This window comes from Cydia pomonella, chromosome 7 (assembly GCF_033807575.1).
Source record: "Cydia pomonella isolate Wapato2018A chromosome 7, ilCydPomo1, whole genome shotgun sequence".
In the NCBI taxonomy this organism is placed as follows: Eukaryota; Metazoa; Arthropoda; class Insecta; order Lepidoptera; family Tortricidae; genus Cydia; species Cydia pomonella.
In genome coordinates, this window is record NC_084709.1 from 24,762,298 (window position 1) to 24,775,080 (window position 12,783).

The 12,783-nt window shown below is 34.8% G+C and overlaps 1 protein-coding gene across 4 annotated transcripts; it reads left to right on the forward strand.

Annotated features, from left to right (window-relative positions):
* Nucleotides 1–1,219: 1,219 nt before the first annotated feature.
* Nucleotides 1,220–10,546, forward strand: LOC133520216 (uncharacterized). 4 transcript variants are annotated; one of them, XM_061854592.1, is made up of 8 exons: nt 4,029–4,327; nt 5,556–5,634; nt 6,526–6,877; nt 7,194–7,325; nt 8,696–8,952; nt 9,040–9,211; nt 9,384–9,480; nt 9,749–10,546. In XM_061854592.1, exons 3-8 carry the CDS (start codon nt 6,760–6,762, stop codon nt 9,774–9,776), a joined length of 804 nt encoding a protein of 267 aa, XP_061710576.1. In that variant the 5' UTR covers nt 4,029–4,327; nt 5,556–5,634; nt 6,526–6,759; the 3' UTR covers nt 9,777–10,546. The 4 variants fall into 4 exon arrangements, with proteins under 4 accessions (XP_061710578.1, XP_061710579.1, XP_061710576.1 ...); XM_061854594.1 differs by lacking the exons at nt 4,029–4,327; nt 5,556–5,634 and adding an exon at nt 1,220–1,677; XM_061854595.1 differs by lacking the exons at nt 4,029–4,327; nt 5,556–5,634 and adding an exon at nt 1,220–1,629.
* The last annotated feature ends 2,237 nt before the right edge of the window (nt 10,547–12,783 follow it).

Below are 12,783 nucleotides of genomic sequence, written 5' to 3' on the forward strand. Positions count from 1 at the left end.
TCAATCTCGTACCTCACTTAAGCAACTCAGCAAGCTCCGTTGCCTAAACACGGTACTCGACTGAAAAGCTCTCTATTGTATTAAGATTGTATAAAATACTATTTCCGTGTTTGGTTTAAAGTTGCTGTTAACTTTGGTGTAACATTAAGTTGGAAACATGGTCTTTAATTATTTTTCAAAGTTGCTGCAAAGTTAATTTTTATAAAATTATTTTATTAATTAGTAAAATTACGTACCTACATGCACATAATTATTATCATCAAAAGGACACAATACCTACATGATCTTTCAATTTTACTGCAAACGGATGATGATCTTTCAGATTTAAGTTTGTATTGATTTAAAGTAACTCTTTTACCTTGGTCCTAGTTTTACCTCGGACAGTTGGCAATATTTCCACATTGCCACGGTTATTGAAATACCTACTTCATTCATATTATTTGAAACGTTATTATTAATCATCAAAATCAAGCTATCAACGAAACTTGAAAGCGGTCGGTATCTCAAGAAAAAAATCATAATATAAATTGTCTTATGAAAAGTCAGTATATCGAATGTTAAGTACCTACATCAAGGATGATGATTTCATGTTTTGCTAACAGATAAAAAAAAAAGAATATAATATATGGGTTAAAGTTAAATAAGTAATTAGCTACTCGATGGTAGGATTACTTCAGCCTAATCTCAATTGGAAGTGCTATTACGAAGCTTACTTGTCTAAAAAGTTGCTTTGTTGTACCTCAGATACCGAAAATATGTTGTACTTTGACCAGAACTTGCTACTAATGTACCTACTTAAATATTTTTTTTTTAAGGATTAATATTTGCCGTATTCCTAATTATTGGTTACCTGCGTTATAAGTTACCAGGTAATTGATCTTAGAAAGGATTCCTAAAATGATTAGGCAAAAATTAAATAAGACCATTGCTAACTATATTTTTCCAAGGTACTAGAAAAATCTATTGAATGGCGTAAGTAAGTATGCTAAAAATATCTGATTCCATACATGAATATTATTTCTATGATTATTTTATTATTAATTAAAACAAAACAAGCGAAATTTCGTACTCTTTCGACAAATACAATACATTAATAGTTGATTAGTTGGTTATTGTACGAATTCCCGCCATGCCGCCAATTCGCAAACCCAAAACAAAGACGATATGCAGTTCACATTTCAAAAAAAATTATTTGAACCGTCTCAATGTCTAATATAATTTGACCCCTAACTTCAGTACTACTAAACGATAAATAATATGTCAGACATAAAATGGACGATCGATTCGTGTTGCTACGCAAGTGTTCGGTAAGCGTCGTGAATCATCCTTCGTTGTTGAACTGACGCAACTTTCGCTACTTGCTTTAATAATACGTATTATGAGGTTCTTAAATTTAAACCTTAAGAATCAAAAAATAGAGCACTTTTTTGTCTAACAAAACTTTGACCGTTTTTTAATATCATGGTCCAGTATATAGCGCGGTTAGCGTCTACCTGACAGCTCCATCCGTTCGCCGGCCGTATTGTGCTATTACCAATTTACCGCCCAAAATCCTTATGAAGAAAAAAAAAACTCCAGCAGAGGCAGCAGAGGCGGTCGAGACAAGATGGCTGAGGCTGCATGAAGCTGGTATTGTGAATATTGTGATAAAGTTTTTATTGTTACTGGACATAGTAGGTAAGTAGGTTAAATTCTTTAATTTCCTTATGTAACGATTTTGTTGTTTTTAACGAGAATACGGCCTATCTATACGAAAGCAGATATCATTTTAGCCTTTAGACGTCTTCAACCCCAGAGGTGATGCTTTAAGGAAGGATTCACTGTGTGTGTGTTGATGGCTAAAGGGCAAGCAGGCCTGTTAGCATAACTTGACTTTTGACGCGCGAGTTCAGGGTACAACGTAAGATATGCTAGGCCTACAGGTTGTAGCGTATTTACTTTATACTTCGAGTCACGCTTGAAGTATGAATTCGCGCGTCACATGCCAAGATATGCTAGGCGTACAAAAACATTACTATGAGTCGATATGGAATGATATTGGTGACTAGAGTTAAAAATCTGACGGCTTCTAGAGATATTTACTTATTTTCTATTTTTTATTTTCTTTAGGAAGAACTGAACATGTCTCGAAAACCTTTTGTCCTAATGTCTAGGCAGGGACAGTTAAAGAGAATAAAACGAGAAATGGCACAAAACACACAAACAAATAATATTTCGACCAATGACAGCCACACAGAGGAAAACATATTGTTTTCTCATCACAACTCTCGTCAGGTGGTGCAGCTAATGGCAGAGAACGAATTTGACTTGAATAGCCCGGGTTCCTCTTGACATTGTTCCCATCCTCCTCAAAACCATTTCAATTCCTCTCCAAGTCAACGAAATACTCCAGCTTATAATGATTATTCGGCATTTAATAATTTTATTAATGAACAGCCTTTATCAGATAGTGATAGTGATGACCAGGTTAATCCAATTGATATGAATGAATCATTTAAAAATAGTTTGAGACATTGGGCTATCAAAAATCAAATAACCCATGTTGCTACTAATGAATTGCTGAATATATTAAAAGATCATGAATGTTTTGATTTGCCAGCTGATGCTAGATCATTACTTAAGACTCCGGCAAATGTTATCTGTCGAGTTGTTGAGCCAGGACATTACTCTCATATAGGTTTGGAGAAAAATTTGAGGGAAATATTGAAATTTGTTAGTGAAAATGATAATGAAATTCTTCTATTAATCAGCATTGATGGGTTACCATTATTTAAAAGTAGTACAATGGAGTTTTGGCCAATTTTGGGTTCTGTCTATAATGTTCCTGCAATAAAATCGGTTGTGTTCCCTATTGGTGTGTATTGTGGCCCTAAAAAACCTATTAGCTGCACATCTTTTATGGAAGAATTTATTTCTGAAGTTGCTAAATTGATTAACTCGGGTTTGACTATTAACGGCAAAAACATTAAAGTTGCTATTAAAGGTTTTGTTTGTGATACTCCGGCAAAATCTTTTCTATTAGGAGTCAAAGGACACACAGGTTATTATTCATGTACAAAGTGCAGACAGCCTGGTGTTTATTTGGAAAACAGAATGACATTTCCTGAGTGTGATGCAACTCTAAGAACCCATGAAGAGTTTCTCAAGATGGATGATGAAGATTTTCACCGTACTCAAACGCCATTAATATCAGTACCTGGCATAAATTTTATTAAAAGTTTCCCATTGGATTATATGCACCTTGTTTGCCTAGGTGTTGTGCGCAGTCTTATTTATATATGGATGTTTGGACCAGTACCAATAAAACTGCCTCGTCAAATTTTAAATAACATCAGTGCTGATCTGGTTGCTCTTGCCAAGCACATGCCTTTAGAGTTCAATAGGAAACCACGTTCTTTGGATGACGTCAAAAGGTGGAAGGCAACTGAATTTCGCCATTTTTTGCTATACACAGGGCCGTTAGTACTTTCAAAATTAAAGTCTGAATATTTATCATATTATAACAATTTTATAAGCCTTACTGTTTCTATGAGTATATTATTAAATCCGGAATATTGCTTTAAATACAATGAATATGCTAGAAATCTGCTAAAACATTTTGTCAAAACATTCATCAATTTATATGGCGCCCAAATGGCAACTTATAATCTATATGGTCTTGTACACCTCAGTGATGATGTATATGAATTTGGTGCACTTGATTCCTGTGCAGCATTTCCATTTGAAAACTTTTTACAGGGTTTCAAAAAGAATATCAGAAAAGGGGCCAAACCTCTTCAGCAAATAATTAAGAGGTTCGGGGAAATGAGTAATTCTAACTTTTGGACTAAAAACATATTACCTTGTGGTTCTATTTATCCAATATTTTTAAAACCTCACTCATCAGGCTTGCTTTTGCCAGGGTGCGATAAATTACAACAGTTCAGCTCAATTAAATTTCAATCTTTTGTAATAAAAACAGCACATCCGGATTCATATTGTGTTTTAAAACATGGTAATATTGTAGCAGTATCCAACATAGTGTTTTACAATAATGTGCAGAGCATGGTTATACTCTGTAAAGAGTTTGCAACTAAAGAAAACTTCTTTGGTACACCATTAATAGAAAGTTCTAGTATAGGAATTAATATAGTAAAAGAAAAAATGAGTCTATGTGAAAAACCTGTGTCGGATATTGTGGGAAAAGTTGTTCTTCTCCCTTTTCATGATCACCATGTCGCAATCAAAATGCTGCATTCATAGGTCTTAATCCATAATGTCCTTTGTTCCTGTCCTATCCTTTACTAGCCTTGTGGGTTTTGTCAAAGTGGATGATTACTTACTACAGGTATGTGGATATCAAGCCGGGCCTATTTTTAAAAAGCTTGTAACTTGTTAATACAAGTTACAAGCTTTTGAGAAATATGCCCCTGGTCAAACTGTTAATACAAGTTGCTTTTGCAGAGCCGAAGTGTATGAAACACCCAACATTTTATTCGCGATATTGAAATTAGTCCTATATATTAGTCCTATAGTAGAAGTGGATGTAGCTGCTGCAAGTGTATGTAGCTGCTAAACCCCCGTGCCGCTACGCGATAATAGTTTTAGGAAACCTTTTTTAGCTTTTTAATTTATGACATTTAAATAATTTTGAAACCATGCACAGTCAGGGAGAAAATTGAATTATTTAAAAATACACATTTGATGCCATTCGCTGTTTCTATCACGGATTAAGATCAAGAAACCAACCTTAGAGCACTAGGAAAGCCACCTAGTATCAAAGAAAACATTTTCCATACATTAGCTAAAAATACAAGGTTATTCACTTAATCGCATAAGGATATTTCTGTGATTCATTACAGCTTGCAGCATGTCTTCATAAGTGAAAAAATGTATAAAAAATAGTAACTTTGATTTTCGTGATTTTTAGTAATCCAATAGCATCAGAGTATTGTTACAGATGGCGCCAGCGTAGGTTTTCCCCGTCAAATTTTAGTTTGGGATTTGGCTGAAATCCCATAGAACAAAACTAGATACTGGGGAAACATATGCTGGTGGCATCTATCAAAACCTTTAACATTTGCCTTCCCCATTGTGATGTCTTCATACAAAATTATGATTTTAAAAAGCGTATAATATGAGTATGTGAGTGATTGACCGAAGTAATAAAAGAGCATTTTCACAATGTATGGGAAACGTTTTCTTTGATTTGTGTTTTTCCTAGTGCCCTTGCCTTAACATGGCTTGGTCTCTATGAAATCCCTGATGGAAGCAGGACAGATGGCACTAAAAAACTTTGTTTTAACCAATTTTGTTGCTGCCTACATTAAAATAAAAATTGCAATGTTATAATTTAAAAAAATCTAAAGGCCCGCTAAGATAATCTTCTTATAGGGGCATGGGATTATAGTAGCTGCCAATACTGACCCATTAAAAAAACCATCCTGTATGTTCACCGCAACCGCTTATAGTCGAAAAACTCCCAGAATTATTGACAAAATCGTTACTACTTACTTATTTCGTTGGTCAATTTAGCTATGCTTCATATAGGTACTTATTTTGTAATGTATTTTCAGATTCTTTATAATGGCTCATTTTGCCATCGTTACATTTGTGGACGAGGCTGATGCACCAGGAATAATTGCATCAAACTGGGTAATAAATGAAAATTTATGTTCGTACCCTAATGTACGTACAGAAGAATTAAAAGACAAATTTGTTAAAAAGGAAAGCTGAACCCGAGGATAAATGGCCGCAGTATAAAATAAAAATTCTAAAATACTACGGTATGAAATTTTCATATATTTTTAGGGTTCCGGACCTACCTGAAAAGGAAATAAAACCGGCCAAGAGCATGTCAGGCCATGCTCAGAGTAGGGTTCCGTAGTTACTCTTCCATCACAATAAGCTAAACTGGAGCTTAAAGTATGGTAGATTGTTAACCAAGGGATGAACTGTGGGTGTACGTCTTTTTACTATGAAGGGGAAACTTTTTGCGATAACTCAAAAACAGCTAAACTGATCATATCCGCTATAGTTTTCATTTAATGTCTTTCTTAAGCTCTACTTCCAAGATTTTTTTCATATTTTTTGGACTAATGGTTCAAAAGTTAGAGGGGGGGGGGGACACATTTTCTTTCTTTCGGAGCAATTATCTCCGAATATATTCACTTTATCAAGAAATGTTTGTTGAAGACCCATATTAGTTTTGAAAGACCTTTCCAACGATATCCCACACTGTAGGGTTGAAGCAAAAAAAAAATTTCACCCCCACTTTACGTGTAGAGGAGGTACCCTACACGTAAAATTTTTAGATTTTATTGTATGACTTTGTCGGCGTTATTAATTTATATATCCATGCCAAATTTCAGCTTTCTAGCACTAACGACCATGGAGCAAAGCCTCGGACATACAGACAGACAGACGGACGGACATGGCGAAACTATAAGGGTTCCGTTTTTTGCCATTTGGCTACGGAACCCTAAAAACTATACCATCTCGTATATATATTTTTCGTAATTTTCCTGAATCCATTTTTACTTTCAGAAAATTATAGCGAAGCCCGTCTCCATTTGAAAAAAGCAGAAGAAACTTCCAATTTGGATTCTGATGAGGAAGTAAGAAAAAGAAAAAGAAGACTAAAAAAAATATCCCTGCCAGAAGACTCTAACTCAGAAGATGAATACCCCATTATGAAGATGTCAAAAACCCAGCAAATATAAAAAAAAAGAAAATGATTTAGTTAAATATCCAACTCCTCCTAAACCTAAAATAAGTGCCATGTTAGTAGCAGACACAAATAAAAATGCCAGTAATTCCTCTAAAGAGATGAATTGTCAACACAACCCAGCTGTAGAAGGCCATCTGTGTTCTAGTGGAGTTGAAGACCACGCATATGGTAATTGGTTTATTGTATATTGACCATGTCTATTTTAAGGATCCCGAGGAGGTTACGTAGAAATAAAATTTGAAACTGATTTTTTTTACCGAAGTCCGTTTTTCTGTCTCTTTTTTGGTTATTAATCGTGTTGGGTGAATAAAAATAGCTTTGGTAGCTACTTTTAAGGGAGTCACCCTAAATCTCTACATTCTCTACCCACCGTGTGTGACAGCTTATCTGATACGCATTTTTAGCAGATTTAGAAATAATTTGTAGAAACTAATTTTTTTGTTATATATTGTTTTAACGTTTGACTTTTATGTGTTTGTTGCAGACATTGTGCCTGAAGAATTTAACAACTGTGCAGAAGTTAACAACCATGGGGCAATAAATGGAAACTCTATCATTGTATGTAGTCCCACTCATACTCTAGCCTGCACAAATAATTTCTCGAACGGTATCTCTGGTATGTGTTTTTTTCGTCATTGTTTTTAGATTAGATGTAGATAGAATATTTCTTCACATCACCTATTCAGAAATAGTTATTTGTGCAATAGGAGAGCAAAGTTAGTAATTGCAACGAGTGCCGATTCTATAATATAATCACGAGCGTAGCGAGCTATGATCATTCAGAATCGTGAGCATGGCAACGAACTAAAATCGGCATGAGTAGCAAAAACTTTGCTCTTGGTTTGTGAAATGTGGTGATATGAATATGTGCTGTGAAAATATCTAGGGCTACATTATTTAATTTTTACCTTTGCGGCCATTGTGATTTGTGGTATGATGACGATGACGACGAAAGATGATGGACACGGATCTCTTTTACCCACTAGACGCGGAGCATGCGACACTATTTGAGGTCACCACACACGGGCGCTCCCATATACTAATTTGTGACCTTATTAATAACAAATATCATTTTCATGTTGTTGTAGCATAAATTAGAACAGGAATCAATTCAATTGTGCGGATCACGGCGCAGTATTTCATAAGCAAAAGAGCTCCTATATTTGTGGTGACCTCGCGGTCTTAGCTTCTAATCTGAGCTCCATATGCTTCATATAGCGGTGTTTGGATCTAGTCTGTGATGATGGATGACTGTCGAATGGCGGATGACGAATGTCTGAAGACGGACGTCAAATAACGGATGTTGAATGACAGATGTCAGGTGGATGGTGGATGTATTGATTGTCTTAGTGGTCTTTTATTTTCCTCAAAGGTGGCGTAAAAAGTATAGGCATGTGTTACATATGGTACCTAGCAATAGTTATTTATTATACAAGGGGGCAAAGTTGTTGTTTAACTTCTCGTGCTTATATTGAGACCCGAGGCAGCGAAATATTCCGAAATTGAGCCACGAGCGTAGCGAGTGGTTCAAAAAGTGGAATCTTGAGCGTGCGAGGGCCTCAAAGCACGAGAGGTTGAACAAACTTTGCCGCCGAGTGCAATACAACATTTTTCACCACAACAATGCGAGGAAAATACAAGCTGTTAAATAATGCAAATGTAATCAAAATTATTGCTATTCAATATTTATCATTCAAAATTATCGCAGAAAATGAATAATATTGTTGTTGTTAGAATTTGTATCAAGTTACATTCGGATATGATATTCGGACATGTGGATAAAACGTAACTTTCCACACACTTATTAAAGGATATTAAGAGCGCCTTTCCGAGGTGGAGTGGAGAAAAAGTATTTTCATCGTGCATTCTATTTTAGAATCCCGAGCGTAGCGAGCTTTACTTTGTCAAGGATTATTATGTACGCTTTCTCCATAAATGTAATTTAGCTCCCTTGTGACACCATCTAACTACATATTATTGTTGTAGGCTGCTCCGTAAGCAAACAATTTGGCATGCAGCAGGCTCATTTAATTCAGGTCGTGACTGACTTGGCCAAACAAATGTCTGAATTGAATAGAAAAGTTGACATACTTTTAGGGACACATACAGCAGATAGCTTTAATGCATATACACAAGATAATTTAGAAATTTCTGAATTATTAGCTACTCTTCCAGTAAAGGATGATGCGAGTTTTTGTCATTTCAATGACCAGTTACAAATAGTCCGGAACAAACAGGCAATTGTGAGTATACAGTATACACTTGTCTACTTATGTCCGACACTTATGTATTGTTTTTTATCTTGTAATTTTGTAACTTTTATTTAATAGGTATCATTTTTGGCTGGTATTGGCGGTAGAAACATTCGAAGTCTAACCACTAATATGTTGAAAAGAATACTACAAGACGAAGTTGCCGAGCTATATTCCTTAACTGGAAAACAAATGAAGAACTGCAATAAAAAACCATTTTTAAAGACAGAAACCTGTAAAATAATCTTTCGTAAGTATATTTTGTGACCAAATTTCCTAACATTAAAGTATCTCAACACCGACTTTGACATTAACGGCCTCATATCATAATAATTATATTAAAAAAGTATTATTTATACCTTTCCCATACGCCTGCTTAAAATTTCGTAAGCACAAGTAAATTCAAATCGTTTTTTATTCAGAAATCTGCAAGAAAGTTTACGAAGATGCGACAGAAGAAAACCTGAAAGAAATAATTAGCGACTGGCTGAATCAGGCTAAAGTTAGGACAACAAGAAGGTAAGAATTACTGTAAGGATTAATGCTTTGAAAATCCCTAGTTTCTAAGGTCGGTGTCGATAGAAAAGTAAATTATGGCAAACAAACCCATTTACCTTCATTGCATCGCAATTTTCTGAAATAACTGCCCACGTTTGACTGTTATTTTTCTGATCCTAAAAAAATAAGTATAAAGTAGGTAACCTTAATGCGTCTATGATATATACCTCAAGTCGATTGGTATGTGGTAAAAACGGCATGTCATTATAATATTATTTATTTGTTTCAGGGCAGAAAGACTAAACAGACAAGCATAACCCTTATAAAGGCAGAGGCGATATTTTAAACATAGCTAATATGAGAAAATGGAAGAATCCTTCAGCATTTTCAATTGAGAAAACCATTATTATATAGTTGATATATATTGCTTTCGTACCTTATACTTACTTTTTTCATCAGTATTTAATTTTGGTGTTAAGAAATCCACGGCAATAAGTGGTCAATTTATGCACTACGCCTGTTAAGGAAGGTGAGTTATCATATCACTGTTTTAATAGAGAATATATGTCAAATCAAGTGTACTAATAGGTAGAGTGCATATATTTACCACGTGTTTTTTTTAATTATTTAGTTTTTTTTACTGTAGATGTATTCCCCAGTGTATAACTGGGGTCTTATTAAGGGATAAATAACGAGTCTGTGCATTAAGTAACAATACTGTATGTTGGTACTCTTTATATATTATTATTGCATACTGACACCAGTCAGTTTAACCAATAGTGCTTTAATAGTTATTTACGATACAAGTGCAAAAAATAGGAAATTCGCAACGAGTGGTGATAAATTAAAATACGACCGAAGGGAGTGTTTGAAATCGACACTAGATGCGAATTACTGATTCGCACGTGTATCGTACAACGACCCATATGTACTGTATATGGGTCTTTAAAGTTTCGACATATGCACAGAAAGTGCTCATTCCCGCACGCGTGCGGGAAAGTAGCACCATATGTACTGTAAAATAATATGTTGTGTTCCATACCTAATAAATACTGTAATAAAATCTTACACAATTACCCATGAATAATTTGTTTTATTTAGTTAGTTTAAGGCTTCGTCACACTCCAGCGCGATGCCGGCGGGGCGTCGGCGCGGGCGCGACACCGGCAGTCCGACACACCGTTGTGCCTCGTGTCACGACGTGAGGCTAACATTCGGACCTCAGCGACGCGCCTCGCTCACGCCTCGCCAGCATCGCACTCGATTGTGACGAAAAATCCTTTAGTTAAACAAACACTATGCAAAGCTGAGATGTTACTATTGCATATAGTTTATGAAAACAAACATCATTCAAATTTGACATGTTAGCCTTGCATATAAATTGTAGAAACAAAAAAGACGTAAATCTGACATGTCAGTATTGCGTATAATTTGTTAGAACAAACATCATGCGAGGTTGATAATATCAGTATTGCATATAGTTTGTTAAAACAAAAAATATGTAAGGTTTACAATGTCAATATTGCATATAAATTGTCGAAACAAACACGATGCAAATCGAACATGTCATTATTGCACATAGTTTGCAAAACAAACTTCTTGCAAGTTTGTTGTTGGGAAACTAGGAGGTTTGATCCAGGCTTGCGTCAAGTGTACATACTTGTCATCGCAAACTTGTCACAACCCTTCACTTGTGATACGTCAAACTTGTTGCAAGGCGGGTCCAAGTCTAAAATGCTATCTGGGTTAGTTAGTTTATGAATTACGATCCAAGTCGACATATATAGTAAAAAATTCAAAATTAGCCTATCATAGCAGTAAAACTGCCTTTTAGGTTAAGTATAAAGTTGTTTAAATTTAAAAAGTCAGCCTAAAGTTAATATGAATCGTTTTTGTTGTTTACTGATACACCAATGCTGGAATAACAAGAATTCCACAAATGTGATCCAAGTTTGCTGAATCGTTTTTGTTGTCTAGCTAAAGTATTTACACATCGTCAAATTAGTTTCTCAAAAACGATCCAAATGGGTTGGATCAGTTTTGTTGATATATATTTAGGACGAAAAGTATTCATTGCATTTTCTCAAAAAGATTCCAAGCAGTTTGGATTTTTCTTGTTGAATTTTATATAAACCAGTCCTGTCACTAACCTAATTTTACAACAAGGTACCAAGAGTATTGAATACTTATTGGTGAATATCATTTTTAATCTTTCATACATGGGGGATGGTATCCGATGTCGATTAAAATATGAAAACGCTATGTGAGCTCAGTGCTTTTTTGCTGAATGAAAATATACACATTAAAGGCCTGCCTGGTATACTTAACTCATGTTTTGGTATTTTTGTGGATTGGATCCTTTTCCTTTAACTACGTCCAATTTTCAGCTTGTATTACTAACCCTTTACAACCTAAAAGATAAAGTACGTACGTATTTACTACGAATTTCTCACTTTCGCTTTTTAGGGTTCCGTAGTCGACTAGTAAAATGCTTATAGTTTCGCCATGTCTGTCTGTCAGAGGTTTTGCTCCGTAATCGTTAGTGATAAAAAGCTGCAATTCGGCATGAATATATAAATCAATAAATAAAACAAAGTCGCTGACAAAAAAAAAACAAATTTAGGGTACCTCCCCGACACGTAAAATGGCGCTGACATTTTTTTTTCGCTTAAACCCTATGTTGTGGGGTATCGTTAAATAGGTCGTTCAAAACGAATAGGGGGTTTTCAAACATTTTTTTTTATAAATTACCTAAATATTTTCGGAAATAATTGCTACTATAAAAAAGTCTCCTCTTCCTCTTAACTTTTGGACCATGAGTTTGAAAAATCTTGAAAATAGAGCTTAATAAAACTATAGTGAACATGATCAGCAGTTAAGCCGTTTTTGAGTTATCGTAAAAAGTCTTCCTTGATAGTAAAAAAACGTTCTGTGAAGTTACCCATCCACCTTTGCGTGTAATGTAGGTACATTATACTTACTAACTAATAAAGATAAAGATAAAAAATATGTTTATAGCATAAAAAAGGACACAGAAAAAGTATACAGCAGTTGTTTTTAGGAGTTGATGCATAACTAGATTGACAACAGAGTTTCCAGGAGTTCCCGCACTAGGCTAGGCCTGTATCGCGGGAGACCAGAAGTACATATAAATGGCATGCAAGTCAACGAAAAACTAAAATATATTTTTTATATTAAATATGAGATTCAGATTATATCCTATGTAGATACATGCAATTTTCAGTATTAAACTATTTATTTATTGTTTCATTATTACTATTACTTTATGATTTTGGTTATATACTAATATTTTAGTCTTATTCA

Coding starts and splice junctions, on each gene's coding strand:
- LOC133520216 (XM_061854594.1), top strand. CDS start 6,760: ATGTTAGTAGCAGACACAAATAAAAATGCCAGTAATTCCTCTAAAGAG. Junction 6,878..7,193: donor AGTTGAAGACCACGCATATG/GTAATTGGTTTA, acceptor TGTTTGTTGCAG/ACATTGTGCCTGAAGAATTT. Junction 8,953..9,039: donor TCCGGAACAAACAGGCAATT/GTGAGTATACAG, acceptor TTTATTTAATAG/GTATCATTTTTGGCTGGTAT.